We start from the raw sequence: 21,940 nt of genomic DNA on the forward strand, positions 1-21,940 counted from the left end.
AGAGGGAGGCCCGCATACCACAAAAAAAAAAAAAAAAAAAAAAAAAAAAAACCCCGAGAATTTTCTGTAGATTACTCAAATTTGTGGATATAATTATCAGTTTTTTAAAAATATTTGCTTTGTTTTCAAATTGAAGTCTTCACGCTTCTGAAATTATGCAAAACATTGCAAATCATAAATTGTCGATATAATGTAGTATAACATCAACAAAAATTTGTGGGTTCTGTTTATTTCATATATCTGATAATTCCTTTCAGGAAGAGGACTTCATACTGAAACTTGGACCCTATAATTTTCTTCCTTTTTAAGAAGAAACCTGCCTCTTTCTATTCTGTTTGCTTTGTCAGTGAAAGAAGGTGGAGTATTTGTTTTTTAATTAGCCCAATGTTGATCCAAGTAATAGTTTTTCAAAGTTAGGTCCTGATTCAGTGCTGGCTGTCATCACCTATTGCTAACTAGGTTTTTAAATTGTAGGGCTGCTGTTTACTGAACTCATCATGTGCCGATTACTGTGCCTTAGCAACTTTATCTTTTATTTTATTTAAATAACACAACAATCAAATATAAGTAGTATTTTCACCATTTTATATATTATGAAACTGAAGCTTAGAGTTAATTAATAAGCTCAAGGTCATATAACAAGTACGTGGAAAACCAGATTTCAATCCCAGGACTCCAAAGTTTGGGCACTAACCATTGTGTTATATACACCATGCTTCTTTCGTTTATTTAGCTATTCATGTAGCAAATACTTTTCAAGCACCTGTTATGTGCTAGGGGTTGTGGATACAGTGGTGAACAAAAACAGATATAGTCCATGCCATTATGAAACTGACAGGCCAGCAGAAGAGACAGCAATTACAGAGACGTGTGTATGGTAAATTCCACGAGCAGAGAAGTAACAGGATGTCAGGGAGCACAGGGCAAGTGCAGCCAACCATACAAGTAACCTGAAGGAGGGCATCAGAACAGGTTTTCAGAGGAAGAAACATTTAAGCTGGAGCCAGAGAAATGTCTTGGGATTGGGTAGGTGAAGGAACTAATGTTTTCAAAAGTTAAGAGGTAAGAAAGAGCCTGGCACAGTAAAGGAAATGAAGCTCAGAATACCTGAAAATGTGGGTTCCAGGAATGGGTTGGCAACAGACAAAACTGAGAATCGATCAAAGGTCAGCCATTAAAAGGGTTTGGATGTTGTGTTACGGGCACTGGAGACGTTAAAGAATCTTAGGAAAATGAAATGATCACTCTGGGCTAAACCCCTCTCTCAACCTCTCTGTCTCTCATCTCTCTCTCCCTCCCCCGCGTCTCATTTTCCCCCCACACCCCTCTCACATAAATTAGAGCAGGAACCAGTAAAATTGGAGGTGGAGTGAACTTGCAATAACTCAGATAAGAGGTGAGGATCCTTTGGACTAAAGTAGTGGTGGGGGAATGGAGAAAAGTGGATAGATTGAAAAATGGGTAAGGGTGGACCCGATACAACTGAGTCATCAGTTGGAAGCTGGGGGAGAAGGAGTCAGGAATGACTTCTAGATTTCTGCCTTGAACAAATGATTAGGATCATTCACGGAGACAGAGAATACAAGAGACTTTGCGGGGAAGCTAATAGGTTCAGGTACACAGAGGGAAATGACTTAGTAGAGATGGACACATTTCATTTGGCAATTAGAAGTCATTAGCCATCACTGGGAGTGGCCAAGTCGGGGCAGAAACCCGACTCTAGCAAATTGGTAAGTAAATGAGAGGTGAGGATGTTAGGACCTGAGTGTATATTACATGTTAAGGAGATAGAGTGTTAGCTAAAGCAGAACATGGGATCTGGTAAGAGCTGTTTCAATAAAGAGTGGTCTTAAGTGTGTGTCTATGGAAGGGAATGATCAAGAACTGGTAGAGAGGGATAGGGTGAAAATGAAGGAAAACAAGCTTATTTTAAGATACAAGACTCCTAAAGAGGCAGGGTGGGGAGAAAATCAAGAGGACGGGTAGAGGTTTTTACCAGAGAGACAGCTCCCAATCTCTGAGGCCAGAGGGGGAATAGGAAGGATGGGTGTGGATGTGCCTAAGTTTGGGGTCGGGGAGAGAGGAAGACAGAGTTGGGTAGACTTGAATTTGAGGGGATTCCCACCTAATGACTGCAGGTTTTTTAGGTCTATCAGAATAGTCTGCATTTCTAAGCAGAAGAATTTATGTTCGGAAGAATATTTTTCTTAAATTGGCAGTTAAAAATACATTAGTTCTTTCACATTTAAAAATGTATTTATCTTAGCAAATTCCTAAACTTTATGCAAGATCCATAGGCTATTGTACAGTGTCACATTGACCCCCAAAGGGGACAGATTAAAGACGTGTTTTCCAAAGCTCTTTCCCTTAAAATTTTATTTTTAATTAGAGAAAGATAATACAAGTAATCTTAACATTAAACATCGGTTATACTCTGTTATCAAATAATTGTAGTTTCACATTTTCTCTAAATTTGTCAAATGGAATAGAGTGTTATATTTATATTTAAATACCTTTGATTCAGTCTTTCTGATATTTGACTTTGAAATAAATATATGATTTGGCATTAAGTCCTTTGGGAAAAAAATAGGTCAGAGATAGCCATTGTTTAGTGTTTCTATAAATGGAGCTTCTCTTTCAATTTGCAATAAACAGCCCTTTCTCCATTTGCCAGCCTTAGATCTAAGGGGCCATTAAGTATAGGCACTGAACATTTTAAATACCGACTTTTGGATGACCTCAGGCATAATATAAGCATCTCCTCACTTTTTAGATGAACTGAAAAAAAAAGCACCGTTGAACATTATTTACATTCTGTATTAGTTTGCTAGGGCTGCCATTACAAAGTACAATATACTGGGTGCCATAAAATGAGAAATTTATTGTCTCACAGTCCTTGAGACTAGGCAGCCATGCTTCCCTCTGAGATTCTGGGCAGAATCCTTCTTTGCCTCTTTCTAGCCTCAGTTGGAGGCCTGGAGTACCGGAGGTTCCTTGGTTTGCAGCTGCATTAGTCTAATCCCTGCCTCTGCGCCTGTCTGAGACTGTGTGCAAATTTCCCTTTCATGTAAGGACACTGGTCATATTGGATTAGGACCCCCTCTCCGCCCTCCCCCCCCAACCATGACCTCATTTTAACTTGACTACGTCTCTAAAGACCCTGTTTCCAAATAAGATCACATCCTGAGGTACCGGGATTTAAACTTCCACGTATCTTGGGGAGGAGCACATGATTCAACCCAAATGTGCTGTATTAAGAGCACGTTTTGTTTTTTTGTCTCTTAAAGGATACAATTTATTTATTTATTTATTTATTTATTGATGTTGGGGGTAGGAGTTTGTTTATTTATTTATTTATTTATTTATTTATTTATTTATTTATGGCTGTGTTGGGTCTTTGTTTCTGTGCGAGGGCTTTCTCTTGTTGTGGCAAGCGGGGGCCACTCTTCATCGTGGGGCGCGGGCCTCTCACTATCGTGGCCTATCTAGTTGCGGAGCACAGGCTCCAGACGTGCAGGCTCAGTAGTTGTGGCTCACGGGCCTAGTTGCTCCGCGGCATGTGGGATCCTCCCAGACCAGGGCTCGAACCTGTGTCCCTTGCATTAGCAGGCAAATTCTCAACCACTGCGCCACCAGGGAAGCCCAAGAACACATTTTGTTTTAAGACCAAGTCAGATTCATATACTCCTTTAAAAGGAACCCTTTTGATTTTCCATGTTTGTTTTTAAATAATTCAAACTAATAATGACTTTGACATCTTCACAGTCATAAAATATCACTTTGGTGGCTGCTTTTATTCTTCTTCAGTTGTCTTTCCACCAATGGTGCTAAAAGATAACATGGAAACTCTTTCGAAATTGGAATTTGAGCCCATCTGTTTCCTTGTACACACTTTGGTGGGACTATTCATGAACTAAGATGAGATAAGGAGGCAAAGAGGCAAAAGTAAATGTAATAATACACCCCAGAAACCATTCTTTAATTGATTTTCTAAAACTAGTTTGATAATCTCAAGTGTGACGATAAATTAGTTATTTCCAAATATGCAACTGAAAGATTACAAAGAAAATCATCATTTCAAAATGAATGGCATTTATTAATAGGATGTATTAATTTAATAACAAAGACATAGCTATAGCAATGTCCATGTGGTTTAATAACATTTTTGACAATATTTGTCAAAGTTCCTTCTTTTAGAAATGTATTTTGTCTAGTCGTACATCCATTCAATAAATGTTTTTAAATGTTGTTTGTATGCTTGGCAAGATTGTAGAATGTAGCAGTGAGCAGAACAGGAAAAGTAACCCCTGCGTTATGGTGTTTATATCCCAATGGGGAGATGGACAGAGAAGAAGGAAAATAAGCTGTTCTGTTGAGAATAGATTGAAGAGGGACATGGGCCGAAGGAGGAAGATAAGGTAGGAGATTGTTGAGTCATCCAGGTGAGAGATGGCCAGCTTGGACCAAGGTCATAGCAGTGGAGGTGGTGAAAACTGGCTGGATTCTAGGGGAATTTTGAAAATAAAGCCAATAAGATTTGTTGACAGATCAGCTGTGGGGTATGAGCAAAAGAGAGGAGTAAAGGATAACCCCCGCTTTGTCCTGAATAAAACAAATAACTGAGGAGTGTGCTTCTTTTAAACTATATAGTGAAAAAAAAAATCATTACATGTGAAAGTTGTTAAGAGCAGTTTTCCAAGCAGATTTAAAGTTGGCTGGAGGGCAGTTATTGCCTTTGGAATATGTATTCCAAATTGAATTAAATAATTAAGGAAATGGAAATGGTTATGCAATCTGTCATAGGAAACAGAAAAGAATGGGAAGTATCTTCTCACTTTTGCCAAGCAGAGGTGGAAGATAATCACAGCAATGCTTTTTTAAAGGGAGTGAAGGAGAAACATATCATACATAACATTTAACAAAGAAACTACTTCACCTTGTTTCTGGAAATACTGGTAATGTCTAATTAGATTTTCTGAATAAGATGACAGAACCTTTTGGAAGTTGAATTAACTTTATCTGGCTCCTGTCCGTGGCTATGATCATGATTTTACAGACCTAGTCCAGCTGCTTTGGCATTTTTAGACAGTTCAGTGTGGCGGGCTCCTTGCCAACCATTGGGGGGTGGCTTACTCCACATCTGCTGGTCAACCTCTCTTCCCTTCCCACTCTCCTCTCGGTTCCTGTTGTTTAGCTTGCTGTTCCTGCCCATCAGATAACTGGAAGAGCATGCGCACACTCTAGGCTGGTGCTGGGATGCGATGTTCCCCCATACCCTGTCTCTCAGCCTGTGAAATAGCTCCCACCTGAAACCTGGAAACCAGAGGCGGGAGTGGTTGGTCTGACTTGAGAAATGAGGGGCCGTTGTGTGCACACAGGTTTCAAGGTGCCCAGAATACACATTGAGGTCCAGCCTCCGCGTTGAGACCTCTTTATGTACTGCACAGGAGGCCATCTGGGGGATATGTCAGGCCATGATTTTGCATCATTTTCAGCAAGACTGACTGTGCTTGACCATGTGTATGTCTCAAATACAGTAAGGCATTATCTGTGCCATGGGTTCTTTCTTTAGGTCTTTTCCAGTTCAGTTTTATTGGTATCGCTAGGTATCCAGCAATCACAAATTTTAAACCCGAGGATATGTATTTAGAAATTTAAAGTAAAATGCTATAAATTTTTGTATTATAAAATGTTTTAAGAGCTCTTTCCCCAAGAGGGAAAAGCACTTAGTAAAAGACTGCCCAATAGTTGTGAAACTAAAAGTGATGATGGTAAGTAAGGACCTTGGTTGGTCCTGGAATGAGATGGTTGATTCAGCCCTTTCCTTTGCTGAGGACTAAACCCTTCATGCTGCAGAGCTCCTTGAGAGCCATGTGATATTTATCACTAAGGGGCTCTAAGATTCTTGCAGATGTGTAGATACCTGCTGATGGAGCCATGATATGCTGGTAATGTTTGTAGCTTTGTACTTTTCCACATCACTGATTTCGATCAAACACCCAAAGCTTCTTTCTCCTTAATTGATGCACATGTGCTTGCCCTATTAATGCAAAGTTAAAAATGCTAAAAATAATTTTAGTACATTAACATTTTATAATTTTGGATATATAGGCATACACTTGTCCATGCAAAATGACTTTTCTTTCTTTCTTCCTTTTTTTTCTTTCCTCCCTCTCTCCCTCTTTCTTTTCCTTCCTTCGTTCTTCCTTCCTTCTCTTTCTTTCTTTCTTTCTTTCTTTCTTTCTTTCTTTCTTTCTTTCTTTCTTTCTTTCTCTCTCTCTCTCTCTCTCTCCCTCTTCCTTCCTTCCTTCCTTCCTTCCTTCCTTCCTTCCTTCCTTCCTTCCTTCCTTCCTTCCTTCCTTCCTTCCTTCCTTCCTTCCTTCCTTCCTTCCTTCCTTCCTTTCTTTCGTCAGTAATACTCAACTGTTTCTACCTTCTTCATTTACCGGTATCAATTGATCAAAAGTTTATAAAACATCTTCTCATATTAAATACAGTCAGGTTCCCCTGAATATGCACACTGGCATCAATAAAGAATGCATTTATTAGGACAGGAATAAAGATGCAGCTGTAGAGAATGGACTTGAGGACATGGGGAGGGGGAAAGGTAACCTGGGACGAAGTGAGAGAGTGGCATGGACACATATACACAACCAAACGTAAAATAGATAGCTAGTGGGAAGCAGCCGCATGGCACAGGGAGATCAGCTCGGTGCTTTGTGACCGCCTAGAGGGGTGGGATAGGGAGGGTGGGAGGGAGCTGCAAGAGGGAGGGGATATGGGGATATACGTATATGTGTAGCTGATTCACTTTGTTATACAGCAGCAACTAACAACATTGTAAAGCAATTATACTCCAGTAAAGATGTTAAAAAAAAAACCTGCATTTATTTTTGGTCGTATGTGAATCTCATCATGGAGTGGGAGGGCACTGAAATGTACATTGTTAAGTTCAGGAAAGTGTTTACAAAGTAATAACAAAAGAGGCACACATGTCAGTTGTGCTTTATTTTGTTGCAAGTGAATGAAATTGATTTTAAATGATTTAACTAAGAAGTGAGATCTAGTAAAAAGATACAGAGCATCTCAGGGTATGGAAGGAAATGCTGACTGGGCGGGAAAGGGTTAACTCAGCAGGCCTCGGTTGCACAAACCCTGCACGTTCCAAATAAAGACTTGCCTTTAAGAATGGTCCTTGGGGGCTTCCCTGGGGGCTTCCCTGGGGGCTTCCCTGGTGGTGCAGTGATTGAGAATCTGCCTGCCGATGCAGGGGACACAGGTTCGAGCCCCGGTCTGGGAAGATCCCACATGCCGCGGAGCGGCTGGGCCCGTGAGCCATGGCCACTGAGCCTGCGTGTCCGGAGCCTGTGCTCCGCAACGGGAGAGAGGCCACAACAGTGAGAGGCCCGCGTACCACAAAAAAAAAAAAAAATAAAATAAAATAAAAGAATGGTCCTTGACTGGCTTCTGGGAGATAACCTCTGGGCACTTGTAATATTCTGCCTGATAGGGGTGTTTTGTATGCCTGAGGCCTGGGGCCATGCTATACTACTTGATAAAATCAATTTATCTTAATGAGTTGTATGGTGAACACATGTTTTTGCTGGGGATAGCGACAGGGGAAGACAAGACTGAGTAGCTGAGGCCAGCTAGGCAGGTGCCACATGCCTACATGACAGACTCCAGATAAAAACCCGGCATCAAGGTTCAGGTACGCTCTCCTCATTGGCGACACTTTACACCGTTGCTGGGGAAAGTCAGCATGTCCCTGTGCACATCCACTGGAGGGGAACCAGTTACTCAGCACTGGAAGCTCTCATTTGGTCCCTCCTGGACTTTGTTCTGTGTGCCTTTTCCCTTTGCTGATTTTAATGTGTCCTTTCACTGTAATAAGCTGTAACCATGAGTATAGCAGCTTTTCTGTGTCCTCTGAGTCCATCTTGAGAGTCATCAAGCTAAGGAATGTCTTGGGGACCCCTGACACACTGACTAACCCAGGCAGGGAGAGTGGCTCTTGGGATCTCAGCAGCAGGACCTGATGTCACTTGTCCTTAGGTCATTGCCATGTGACACCTTGGCTCCAGCCATCTTCTAGATCCAAGTAGAGAATGTGATGGGCCCAGCTCGGGTCACTCAGTTAACAAAAGATGAGGGTGTAGTGCAGACATGACCACAGGGGGACATGGTGTGAGCTGGGATGATTTGTGTCTATTCCAATGTATATTTACATACATGTGCTTCTATTATTACTTTTTAGTCTTTCTTATATCCTACTATTATTTTTAGTCTTTCTTATATCCATTCATATAAAAGTGGCTTTTTGTTAATAAATATTTTGTTCCTAGTAGAGTGGCAGGCACCTTAGCTGATCAGTTAATACTTTTCATATTGATGTTAAATAAAAATCTCATTTATAGGTTTGTGTATTATTCACAAAAAGAAATGCTCATACCTATACTTTTATACTAAGCTTTCTAACAAGGTGGCTCAAAGTATAATAAACCTGGGCTCAAACCTAGTCACTTAGTAGGGGTGTGATCTAGGCCAATGGTTTAACCTCTCTGAGATTCAGATTCCTGGCTTTTAAAGAGGGGGTGATACCCCCATATGTGCTGGTTATGAATATTGAGTGAGGTGACATGGACAATCCCTTAGCATTGAGATGTTCAGCAATGTCTCATTCATTCTTTCCTACCCTTTCCATTCTCCTTCTTTGCTTCTTCCTTTCATTTTTATTAAAACACCTACTAAATTATATATAATGTATAAATATCTAAGCCACAAACATCTAGTACATATTGGAGTTCATATATGTAGTCTATAATAGTGACTACTTTGTCATATTTACTTTATGCACCAACATTTTCATTTCTATGTAGTTCTTTCACTTTATTTATTTTCTTCCAGTTTTACAGAGACAGTTGACATGTAGCACTGTGTAAGTTTAAGGTGTACAGCATGATGATTTGACTTACACACATCATGAAATAATTGCCACAATAAGTTTAGTGAACATCCCTCATCTCATATAGCTATAAAATTAGACAAATAGAAAAAAAAATTTTTCCTCGTGGTGAGAACTCTTTGGATTTACTCTCTGAACTTTCATATATAACAAACAGCAGTGCTACTTGTATTTATCATGTTGTACATTAAATTCCTAGTACTCATTTATCTTATAACTGGAAGTTTGTACTTTTTGACCAGCTTCATCCAATTCATCCCCCCCCGCACCAACCTCTGCTAGGTTCCCTCCCTCCTCCAGGCCAGCAGCTCTTCCTAGACGGCTGGATCAGAGTAGGACCCTGCCTCCTGCTGAACTGCCACAACCTCGTCCCCTGCCTGATGGCCCTGCTGGCCCATCCACAGCCCTACCTTTAGTTGTCCTTGACCTCAAATTCTGGAGACCCGCCACAGCTGTGGGCTGCCTGCACCCTCACAAGGAGCTGCTGCTCCTAGGCTCCTCCAGGGCCAAGTCCCTTTGAGGAAACCAAAAAATCGGATCTCTTTTTCTATGAGTTTGTTCATTTGTTTTTGAAGTATCATTGATCTATAGCATTGTTAGTTCCTGATATACAACATAGTGATTCCATATTTCTGTACATTTCAAAATGATCACAACGATAAGTCTAGTTACTGTCACCATAAAAAGACATGACACAGTTACTGACTATATTCCTCACACTGTACATTTCGTACCTATGACTCATTTATTTTGTAACTGGAAGTCTGTAGCTCTTAATCACCCTCACCTGTTTTTCTCCTGCCAGCAACCCCCTTGCCTCTGGCAACTACCTGTTTTTTCTCTATATCTAGGAGTCTGTTTCTGTTTTGTTATGTTTGTTCCTTTATTTTGTTTTTTTAGATTCCACTTATAAGTGAAATCATACTGTATCTGTCTTTCTCTGTCTGACTTATTTCACTCATCATAATACCCTCTAGGTCCACCCATCATGTTGTCCTAAATGGCAAGATTTCACTCTTTTTATGGCTGAGTAATATTCCATTGTATACCACATCTTCTTTATCCATTCATCTATTGCTGGGCACAAAATATAACAATTCTAAAATCTGTATGGAAACACAAAAGACCCTAAATAGCCCAAACAGTGCTGAGAAAGAACAACAAAGCTGAAGGCATCATACTTCCTGATTTCAAACTATACTATGAAACTACAGTAATCAAAACAGTATGGTACTGGCACAAAAACAGACATATAGATTAATAGAAGAGAATAGAGAGCCCATAAATGAACCCACATGTATATGGGCAATTAATCTATGATAAAGGAGGTGAGGATATACAATGTGGAAAACACAGCCACTTCAGTAAATGGTGTTGAGAAAACTGGACAGCTACATGCAAAAAAAATCAAACTGGACTTCTTTCTCATATCATACAGAGAAATAAATCCAAAATGGATTAAAGACTTAAATGTAAGACTTGAAACCATAAAACTTCTGGAAGAAAACTTAGGCAATACGCTCTTTGACATCAATCTTAGTAAATTTTTTTTTTGGATATGTCTCCTCAAGCAAGGGAAACAAAAGCAAAAGTAAACAAATAGGACTTCATCAGACTAAAAAGCTTTTGTACAGAGAAGGAAACTAACAACAAAATGAAAAGGCTGCCTACTGAATGGGAGAAGATATTTGCAAATCTGATAGTGGGTTAATGTCCAAATTATACAAAGAACTCATACAACTCAATATCAAAAAAAAACACAAAATGCTATTGAAGAATGAGCAGAGGATCTGAATAGATATTTTCCCAAGAAAGACATACAGGTGGCCAACAGGCACATGAAAAGATGCTCAACATTGCTGATCATCGGGGAAATACAAATGAAAACCACAGTGAGATATCACCTCACACCTGTCAGAATGGCTATTATCATTTCTATATAGTTTTAAAATGTGAGAATTCCTTAAATTTTCATTTCATGCCAGATAGTTATGCCTTTTTTCATCAAAATTATCCTCATAATCCTTTTCTCCTGAGTGTTGCAGTTGTTTGTAGGGACATAAAATCAGCATGTGGTATAGCAAACATGGTCATCCTTATATGAATGAAGATATGAAAGTAGATGGTGGATAAAGATTAAACATGTATTGGTACTTATGAACTAGTAAAGTGACACAAGTTATTCACACACACACAATGTTAAAGAATGGATTATTTTTCCCCAATACAGGAAATGGTCAGTAAAAATTATGCCAAAAATATCTGTGCTTTCTTAGATTTCATAAAGTTCAAGGAGAAAGATTTGATCCCATTTAAGTCCTAAGAGAAAGGGAATGAATCTCATTACATGGCGTTAAAAGGGCTGCAAAAATAAAGGGGGAGGAGAAAAAAACAGGAAAAAAAAGCTCTATGAGACCTGTTCCACTCTTAAGTTAACTACCAAGGGCATTGCCAGGCATGTGCATTTTCCCTGAGCTTCTAGAGACTTTAGACCAGGCAATACTCTGACAGCCAGAATTTAGGGCTTAAACCTAGTTTGAGGAGGGTTTCTAGAAGGGACTAGCCACAGAAGCCAAGTACCTCTTTCTCTCTTCTTTTCTCCATCTTCCTCTCCTCTCACTCAGTCAGGACATTCCACTCTTGGAGCATCTCAGATTCAGCAGGCATATCTGTAGAATATCTAAATGTGATTCACAGGGCCAAGAATTTAATTCTTCCAAATACTGTGCAAAAGAAAGAGCTTATCATAATTTTATCTTAATAAAAAATAGATAGCTGAGGTCTTAAAAAGTGCCCAATAGATTTCTGTCTAGTGCTTGAAACTGCAAATTCTCAAGCCGTCGGAACAAACCACATCATCTTTATTTTCCATTAACTCAGGCTCCAGTGAATTACCCTCATTTCTAACTCTTCCTTTTGGCCTCCAGCACCATGACCTGAATCCTGTCAAGTAATCAGATTGATGTTGTGAACATGTATATATATAACAAGAGAGGCATTTTAGATGAAAGGTTTTCTATTAAAACATTGTTTCAAAAAATAAGTGTGATGCTGTCACAATAGTAAAGGTCCCCTCTAGTTGATCATTTGCTATATGTAAACAGTACTTTATACAAAATGGGAAAGCAAAACTTGTCCAATAATTACTAGGACTTTTCTTATTCTGGTGTAATTTTTGATAAATAAAGTGTTTTGATAAATGAAGTGGTTTACACAATATTTACATTATGTGCAATTGGATAGAACTTGTAGAAAAGTAAAGATCATCCTCTAGTATTCACTTTTAATTAATTAATTAATTTTTATTTATTTTTGGCTGCACTGGGTCTTTGTTGCTGCCTGCGGGCTTTCTCTAGCTGAGGCGAGCAGGGGCTACTCTTTGTTGCTGTGCGCAGGCTTCTCATTGCGGTGGCTTCTCTTGTTGCGGAGCACGGGCTCTAGGCGCGCGGGCTTCAGTAGTTGTGGCGCGTGGGCTCTAGAGTGCAGGCTCAGTAGTTGTGGTGCACGGGCTTAGTTGCTCCATAGCACGTGGGATCTTCCCGGACCAGGGCTCGAACCCGTGTACCCTGCATTGACAGGAAGATTCTTAACAACCGTGCCGCCAGGGAAGCCCTAGTATTCACTTTTGCTAGCTCTTTGCAGGAAAGGTGGCCAGAGGTTTATTTTCTTCCTCTTTTACTGGTTGAGGTAGTAAGTCAAGAATTTATTACATGCTAGGTTCTATAATTCAGTGTTGAAAATACAATAGCTGCATATTATTAATTACATAAACATTTTTATTTTAAAGAAGAATATTTTCTCCAATTTCTATTTAGTCTGCTAATAGCCATCAGACTACATCTCTTTACTTTGTGTAGGAAGATACTGGCGAAAAATTTTTCAGAAGCAACTCATATTTCCTATAAAAAGAGAAATTTTTGCCTCATGTCCTTATCTGTGTACATCTCTCCAAGATTCCAAAAGGTATTTGCAAATAAGCATCTCATATCTCTGTTGAGATATCTACATGTTTACTACCAACTAGTGCTAAGCACTGTGCCTAGTATTATGTATTTAAAGATATATTCAACTTCCTTGTCCTCCACAAGTCCCATGATCTGAATTCCTGGGCATACAACTTTATAAATAACTATAATGCAATGCGGTCATTATAATCAGAACAAATGCACTTAAGACAAAATAAGTAATTTAATTCTAGTTGGAAAACTGGAAAAGATTACATAAGAGCTCAGTCATAAAAACTGACCAGGAATTTGCTAAATGGGAAAAGAGGAAAGTGAGACTCTTCTAGGCATCTCTGTTCTTGAAATTAAAAACTACCTACTCTTTTTTTCCCATACACAGACTAGGAACTCATTCCTTCAACAAGTTTTTAATGAGTTCCTACTGTGAGCAAGACATTCAGAAGCAAGATGCTTCTGTGTGTTGTGCTGTAGTCTGTGATTGCCTAGAACCTGGAGAACATTTTTCTTGACCCATCATATATATGTACTACATTTTAAGAACCATTAACATGGGCCTAGGGACTGCAAAGGTAAATTATTTTTTCCTTCACGAAACTTCATTTATTCATTCAGTCAGCGAGCAATGTGTGTTGAGTGCCCGCCATGTGCTCAACAATGTTTAGGAAAGAACACTCACCTGCTAGGAAGGATTCAGGAGTCACATCTATCCAGACAAACTTTTGTAAAGAACGGAGGAGTCAGGATTGAGTTTGGTGAATGGCTACAGTTAGGAAGAAAGGAGAGAGAGAGAAGGAGAAGAAACCTGTGAACCCGGCAGGCTGATCGAAGAAGTTTGGGGAGGAACAGCTCAAGGAGAAGTTGGTAGTAACGATGTCCAGTGCAGAGGGGCTGATGGGCTACTGACTTGTTCAGCAGTCAGTGCTGACCTCGAGGCCACTTCTAGGAGCGGCTAGAGGGGCAGGGAGCATGTGGGGCACAGGTAGGGATGCAAGAGGACACACATGAGGGGCAGAATGGGGTCGAGAGAAAATGTTCTTCAGAGTGGTAGAGACCTAGGGGCTTCCCTGGGGGCGCAGCGGTTGAGAGTCCGCCTGCCGATGCGGGGGACGCGGGTTCGCGCCCCGGTCCGGGGGGATCCCACGTGCCGCGGAGCGGCCGGGCCCGTGAGCCACGGCCGCTGAGCCTGCGCGTCCGGAGCCTGTGCTCCGCAACGGGAGAGGCCACGACCGTGCGAGGCCCGCGTACCGCAAAAAAAAAAAAAAAAAAAAAAAAAAGTGGTAGAGACCTGTGTATGTTTAAAGTCAAAATGGATGGATGGATGCAATTTATCGGGTATTTGTTTTGGTTTTGTTTGTTGGTTTTTTTTTGTTTTTTGGTGTCCAATTTCTTGAACTCTTTATTATTTCATGAAAATTCCCTTCTTTGTTTAATTTTTAAAATATATTTTCAGGTTAACACAATACATGAAAAATTTCATTTGTATTTGTTCACAGAATACATCACATATTTATTAAATTTTCCCCTCATTTTCCACTGTATTTGTATTATTAGGATACAAATGGACATTTTGAAAGAGAAATAGACCATATTTTAAATGATTATATATAGCTAATACAATAATTTTGATTCTTATCACATCAGATATTTTGCATTGTAAAGGCTCATTTTATTCCGAATAATTTTATTTATATGCTTAGAATATAAAGTCAGTATTACGGTTTTGCTGTATAAATAGTAAGCTGTATGAATAGTGGAATTTAAAAGAGAAAGCTTGAAAATGAAAACTTATTTTTGAACATGTATTTTGCAGCATGAGAACAAAATGTATTCAGCTGTTCATTTTATAAAGAGAAAAAAAATGCATTCACAATTAGAATTGTACCATTCAGAGACAGTAATTCATGCAGTCATAAGAGAAATATAAATGTGCCATATCAGTGGGTAGAGAAAGTCACATTTCAGTAAAACATTTGGTGATTAAATATCTCTACAAAGAACTTTTCCCTCCCTCCCTCCCTCCCTTTTCTTTCTTTCCTCTCCCTTCCTTCCTTCCATCCTTCTTTCCTCCCCCCCTTCCTTTTTCTTTCTTGATGGAAAGAAAGACAATTGAAAGTCAAGTAGACAGCATTAGGCCTTTAACATGTTCAGTGAGAATTAGAAAACTAAAGAGCTTGACCCAGGTTATAAATTTTTTTAAATTCATATTCTGTGAGAAATCTGAGGGCACCTAATTACTGTTGACCATCAACTTTGACATCATCGCTTTTTTACTTTCTTCTGAGGCAAGAGATACCTAATTTCAAGATTTCATGAACTCTAGTATACTAAGTATTTTCATAATCTTCATAAAAAAACAAAAGACCCTCCATGAGTTGAAAATGGGCTTTGACTTATCTCTCCAGTAGCGGTGATAGATTTGCCCTGATCGGTCTGTACTCTTGTGCTTTTGATCCCTGGGGTTCAATGCCATGCTGTGAGAGAGGTTTGCTGGATTTGCCAGCTTGTGCAACAGAACGGACGTGGCCAGTTAACCCACAGGAGGTTCAATCTGTCCCTCTGGCTGTGCTAACAGTGGTCCCACAGCAGGTCACTGGGTTAACGAGGTTATCCTGGAGAGAATGTTCAAGGAAATTTGGCACCTGCCTCAGCCCAGTAATGTGCTCACTCAGGGTGAAGGTATGGAGGTTGGTCCAGCTTATCTGGGTACCACCTGTTCCCTGTTTACGTCCTGCTTTAACCTCTCTCGTATCTTTTATGTTTATAGTATCCTCTTTTCCTTCCCTTATCCCACACCATCCCACTCTTGTCAAAACTCCCTTTCTAGAAAGATACTGGTGTGTATGTGAAAGCCCAAGCATGAGGTTCTTGAATGTTAAGTTTACCTCCAAAGGGTCGTTTTTCTCTTTGCAGCTATCAAAAGGTAATTGCCAACCATATCCCAAAAAAAGGATTTTGGCATTTAGACATTTTTCTTCAAATTTTGCAAGAGTGAGTAACAAATGTCTGACAGAGAGTAAGAGAAGCATTTTTTGCATTTATTCATTTTTTTATTTTATAGCGGAAACCCCCAATGGTAGTAGATGATCTTTTTGAAGACATGAAAGATGGTGTGAAGCTGCTCGCTCTGCTGGAGGTCCTGTCTGGGCAGAAACTGGTAAGGATGTTTTCTGTGACCAGACTTGTCAAACTGTTCCCATTTGGAATTTGGGGGCTATGGAGTTGGGAGTGTAAGGGGTGCTACCCATGTAAGAGAAAGTTTTTCTCTTTTGCGGTTGGTAATACACAGGAAGCACTAGTCTATCGGTCACTTCTGGGAACAAGGAATAAATTTCCTTTCTCATTCCTGCACACCTGTAGTAGATTTAAAACATTAGGTATAGTAGTAGTAATCCTAGAAGTAAGAGTAAGGAACTTCATCAATAATCATTCCTGGTTAACTACTGCATCTGTACGGCATCCAGGAAGATTTGTTGGAAATTAACATCTAATGCACTTTAAGTGCTTACTTTCCATTTGGAAAGGATTATTGGTCCATATCTGTGTATTTATATAGTTGTTGAAAATTAAGCCTTCAAATCAGCGTGGCATTTTTCATCCGCTTATGGACATTCTCTGTCATCAGTTGTTTGTAATAGGAACAGCATGTTCAGAATCATTTGTAGTTAAGCTCAATGGAACCAGCAGAGTGAAAAACAAATTGACAGTGACCTATGAAATCTATTTTTCTACATTACTCGAATAATAAAATATTTATTTCTTTCTGGCTTATGTTGTTTCGTTTCAGAGTAGTAGAGAAGTAAGTAGTTTGCAAACATAGATTATTTATGTGATGATTTTTAAAATCATCATAATTTTTAAAAGGCTCTCAGGAAATAATCTTCAGAATGTCGTATAATGCACTAGACATGGGGTCCAAAATTGGGGGTACTTATTTTTTCTTAATCTGTTGCATCATGACAAAGAGCTACACAGTCATTATTACTTTTTTAAAAAGTAATTTTTTAAAAAGTGTTTTTGCCTGATCGTAAATTTCCAGTTCATTTCTTGCGGGGAGCCTTCACCATAGCTTTTGTTAACAGAGTTGTTTCTGGGGAGATACAAACTGATAATAATAATTTTGGATAAGTCATTATTTATTTGAATTCATATTATAGCAGATGCTTTTGGTGCCCCCAGCACCATCTCAGATCACCTCTGATTCCAGTAGCCGCAGGAGTGGACATGATCTACACCCTCCATCAGCATCTCAACTCAAGCACTGGCAGCCTGTCTCTGGGTTTCTGCCCTCAGGGCTTTTATCAAAGCTGCGAGTTGCACAAGGCAGCCCTGAAGTGTGGGAGAGTTAATGGTCCCAAAGGGGATGGGAGTCTGAATAAAAATTCTAGCCATGGGCTTCCCTGGTGGCGCAGTGGTTGAGAATCCGCCTGCCGATGCAGGGGAACCGGGTTCGCGCCCCGGTCTGGGAAGGTCCCACATGCCGCGGAGCGGCTGGGCCCGTGAGCCACGGCCGCTGAGCCTGCGCGTCCGGAGCCTGAGCTCCGCAACCGGAGAGGCCCGCGTACCGCAAACAACAACAACAACAACAACAACAAAATTCCAGCCTGGCATTTGTAGGCGGGGTGATTCCAAGGCTTATTTCACACATGAGGTAGAGTGCCCCATTGGATCCCCAGCAGAACTGAGCCATGGTTGCCCACTGTGGAGACCCTTAATAGCACATCGTACTATTATTGATTATTATTTATTGATGTTTCCTCCTTCCCTGTCTCACTCTCCATGCATCCTCACTCCTGCTACCTGGGGCCACCTCCTCGGTCACCTGCATGCACCCGTGTTCTTATCTCAGGCTCCGCATTGGGAGATATCAAAGAAGACACATATGAAAAGCCAGTTTGGAATAAACAGATACATGCATGAGCTAAATAAACTGGATTAACATTAGGATGTGGGAGTCATCGACCTGAAATATATACTCCCTTGGTGGCCTGTTGTAACTGGCTATCTTCATATACCCTCCTGAATTAAGCTATTTACTTGAATTGCAGGAACCTTCATTACAATTCAAATGGGTATTTAAGAAGCCTGTCATTCTAAGTGTCATTATGATTCTGCCATTGTACTCGGCCAACAGTATACAGAAACCTCAATGGGCATTACCTGCCAAGCTAAGTGATTCTAGAAAGAGTGTATATTTTGATACAAGAATCCTACTTCTGTTTAAGTGCCCTACTCATTCAGATGTGGTTACAATGATAGGATCTGGAAGCCAGAAGCAATTTCAGAAAGAATCTCAGCATTCCCATTTAACAGGTAGAAAAACTGAGACACAGAAGGACAGTTTCTGATTTAACCTTTATTATTTATTTTTACTGAGCCCTTCAAAATTCTGAATTATATACAATGAAATTACTCTGAAATTATAAATAAACCATCGCAATGGTTATTTAAATTTTGTACATGTAGACATTTTGGTTCACGACCACGGTAAGATGAAAAGTATCATTTAAAGGACGGAGTATCCTAGGCATTTTTGTAGAGCTTTCAAGGCCAGAATGTGAACAAAAGCATTTCCCTCAGGAGCATTAGCACTGTTCGGGAAATCTATAATTATCTCATATGTACAACTCTATTAAAGTGCACTATACTTTAACATCATGATTCACATAGCCCCGGACTCTGACTTTGACCATGATCATCTGGGAAATTCAGCCAAATACCTTAGTATTCCCTTTACCACCAGCATCTTAAGGTAAGGGAGGACTGTCAGTATCTTAGTTTCTTTTAATAACCTATTGTGACTCTCTTGTCTATGATTTTATTTCAGATGCTAGGGAGTTTTAAGTTTTTATAATTATTATTCTTGGATTTCTCTGTGCCCTTTGATTATTATTTGTAGAACATTTACTCTTTGAATGGATCGGTGATTATATATCTTTAATCACACATAAAGATAGGAACACTAAATTTAATTTTATACTTAGGATTTTTTTTTAAGAATGTGAAGAATTCCATAGAAAAATTAAAAATAATAGAAGCAATATGAATAGAGCTTAAGGACTGCAGAGAAATTCATTTCTTATCCATTTTGTTAACCTTCTGTATAGTATTATTAAAGACTCCTTAACACTCTGTGTTCAAGAGGAACCTAAAAATCCACTTAAAAGTACACATGGGCATTCTTAGGAAATTGGGAGCGTTGAAGGCCCCTGCACGTTCACCAGGTAACTTTGTTAAACATCAATCATATATTGAGAGTAGAACTCACGTCTGCAGCTGGGTTTGGCATTATCTTTTGACTGTTCAGCTAACATATCTGGAGTCTCTATTAAGGATAAGGCACTGGCTTTGCCCTCTAAGGAGAACAAAGATGAATGAGGTATGGTTGGTGCCCTCAAAGAGCTTGTATCCTGGTAGGGAGGATCACTGTATTAATTAGGGTAGGTCAGTTGTGTTAAAATAGATGCAAATATGGGGTAGAACTATACAATAGATGTTTATACCTTGCTCTTTTAGCCAGGATACAGCCAAAGAAGAAAAGCAGAGAAAAAGTATTTGCTTTACTAGATATCAGGTCTTACAGTGCAGCTTTATCACATGAGATAGTGTGGTGTTAATACAGGGATGGGCATATTGTCTAATGCAATAGAGATGAGAAACAGACCAAGGCATGAATGGAAATTTAGTTTATGTCAGAGGTGGATGTCAGATCTGGGAAGGAAAGATGGTTCAATAAATGGAACAGCAAGAAAAAGGTATAGTTGGATCCTTATCTCATGGCCTCTATAGAAATCAAATATGCATGGATAAAGGCCCTAATGGCAAAAATACTTTAAACCCTTAGAAAATATAGGTGAATATCTCTGAGACATCAGGACAGGGAAAAAAATAAGGCAAAAAATATTAACTATAAAAGATTGTTACCTTTGACTATTTTAAAATTCAGAACATTTTTTAATCAAAAAACTTTAAAGAAAGTGACAAAAAAAGTTAAAAATTGGTCAAAGATAGTCACAATACAGGTTACAAAAGGATTAAGAAAGGATTATATCAAGAATATATGAGGTACATCTTCAAAACAATGAGTACAAACAACCCAAGAAAACTGGACAGCTACATGTAAAAGAATGAAATTAGAACACTCCCTAACACCATACACAAAAATAAACTCAAAATAGATTAAAGACCTAAACATAAGGCTAGACACTATAAAACTCTTAGAGGAAAACATAGGCAGAACACTCTTTGACATAAATCGCAGCAAGATCTTTTTTGACCCACCTCCTAGAATAATGAAAATAAAACCAAAAATAAACAAATGGAGGAACCTCCATACTGTTCTCCATTTACATTCCCACCAACAGTACAAGAGGGTTCCCTTTTCTCCACACCCTCTCCAGCATTTACTGTTTGCAGATTTTTTGATGATGGCCATTCCGACCGGTAGGAGGTGATATGTCACTGTAGTTTTGATTTGCATTTCTCTAATGATTAGTAATGTTGAGCATCTTTTCAGGTGTTTGTTGGCAATCTGTATACCTTCTTTGGAGAAAAGTCTATTTAGGTCTTCTGCCCATTTTTGGATTGGGTTGTTTGTTTTTTTGATATTGAGCTGCATGATCTGCTTGTATATTATGGAGATTACTCCTTTGTCAGTTGCTTCATTTGCAAATATTTTCTCCCATTCTGAGGGTTGTCTTTTCACCTTGTTTATGGTTTCCTTTGCTGTGCAGAAGCCCTGAGAAAACCATAATTCAAAAAGAGTCATGTACCACAATGTTCATTGCAGCACTATTTAATAGCCAGGACATGGAAGCAACCTAAGTGTCCATTGACATCTGAATGGATAAAGAAGATGTGGCACATATATACACTGGAATATTACTCAGCCATAAAAAGAAATGAAATTGAGTTATTTGTAGTGAGGTGGATGTACCTAGAGTCTGTCATACAGAGTGAAATAAGTCAGAAAGAGAAAAACAAATACCATATGTTAACACATATATATGGAATTAAAAATAAAAAAGGTTCTGAAGAACCTAAGGGTAGGACAAGAATAAAGATGCAGACTTAGAGAATGGACTTGACACAGGGAGGGGGAAGGGTAAGCTGAGACGAAGTGAGAGAGTGGCATTGACATATATACACTACCAAATGTAAAATAGATAGCTAGTGGGAAGTGGTCACATAGCACAGGGAGATCAGCTCAGTGCTTTGTGACCACCTAGAGGGGTGGGATAGGGAGGGTGGGAAGGAGACGCAAGAGGGAGGAGATATGGGGATATATGTATACATATAGCTGATTCACTTTGTTATACAGCAGCAACTAACACAACAATGTAAAGCAATTATACTCCAATAAAGATGTTTAAAAATAAAAATATAAATAAATAAATAAGTAAACAAATGGAACCTAATGAAACTTAAAAGCTTTTGCACAGCAAAGGAAACCATAAACGAGATGAAAACACAACCCTCAGAGTGGGAGAAAATATTTGCAAATGAAGCAACTGACAGAGGATTAATCTCCAAAATGTAGAAACAGCTCATGCAGCTCAGTATCAAAAAAACAAACAACCCAGTCAAAAATTGGGCAGAAGACCTAAATAGACATTTCTCCAAAGAAGACATACAGATGGCCAACAGACGCATGAAAAGATGCTCAACAGCACTAATTATTAGAGAAATGCAAAGCAAAACTACAATGAGGTCACACTGACCTCACACTGGTCAGAATGGCCATCATCAGAAAATCTACAAACAATAAATGCTGGAGAGGGTGTGGAGAAAAGGGAACCCTCTTGCACTGTTGGTGGGAATGTAAATTGATACAGTCACTATGGAGAACAGTATGGAGGTTCCTTAAAAAACTACAGATAGAACTACCATACGACCCCGCAATCCCACTACTGGGCATATACCCTGAGATAACCATAACTCAGAAAGAGTCATGCACCAAAATGTTCATTTCAGCTGTATGTGCAATAGCCAGGAGAAGGCAGCAACCTGAGCG

General features: G+C 39.4%; 1 protein-coding gene across 1 annotated transcript in view; it reads left to right on the top strand.

Moving 5' to 3' along the window:
- SYNE1 (spectrin repeat containing nuclear envelope protein 1) overlaps nt 1–21,940 on the top strand; it is a 482,398-nt gene that overhangs the window by 73,464 nt on the left and 386,994 nt on the right. The window contains exon 3 of the mRNA XM_028494818.2: nt 15,989–16,084. Within this exon, the coding sequence (XP_028350619.1) occupies nt 15,989–16,084 (96 nt within the window). The remainder of the gene's footprint in view (nt 1–15,988; nt 16,085–21,940) is intronic.

Source organism: Physeter macrocephalus, chromosome 10 (genome assembly GCF_002837175.3).
Source record: "Physeter macrocephalus isolate SW-GA chromosome 10, ASM283717v5, whole genome shotgun sequence".
In the NCBI taxonomy this organism is placed as follows: domain Eukaryota; kingdom Metazoa; phylum Chordata; class Mammalia; order Artiodactyla; family Physeteridae; genus Physeter; species Physeter macrocephalus.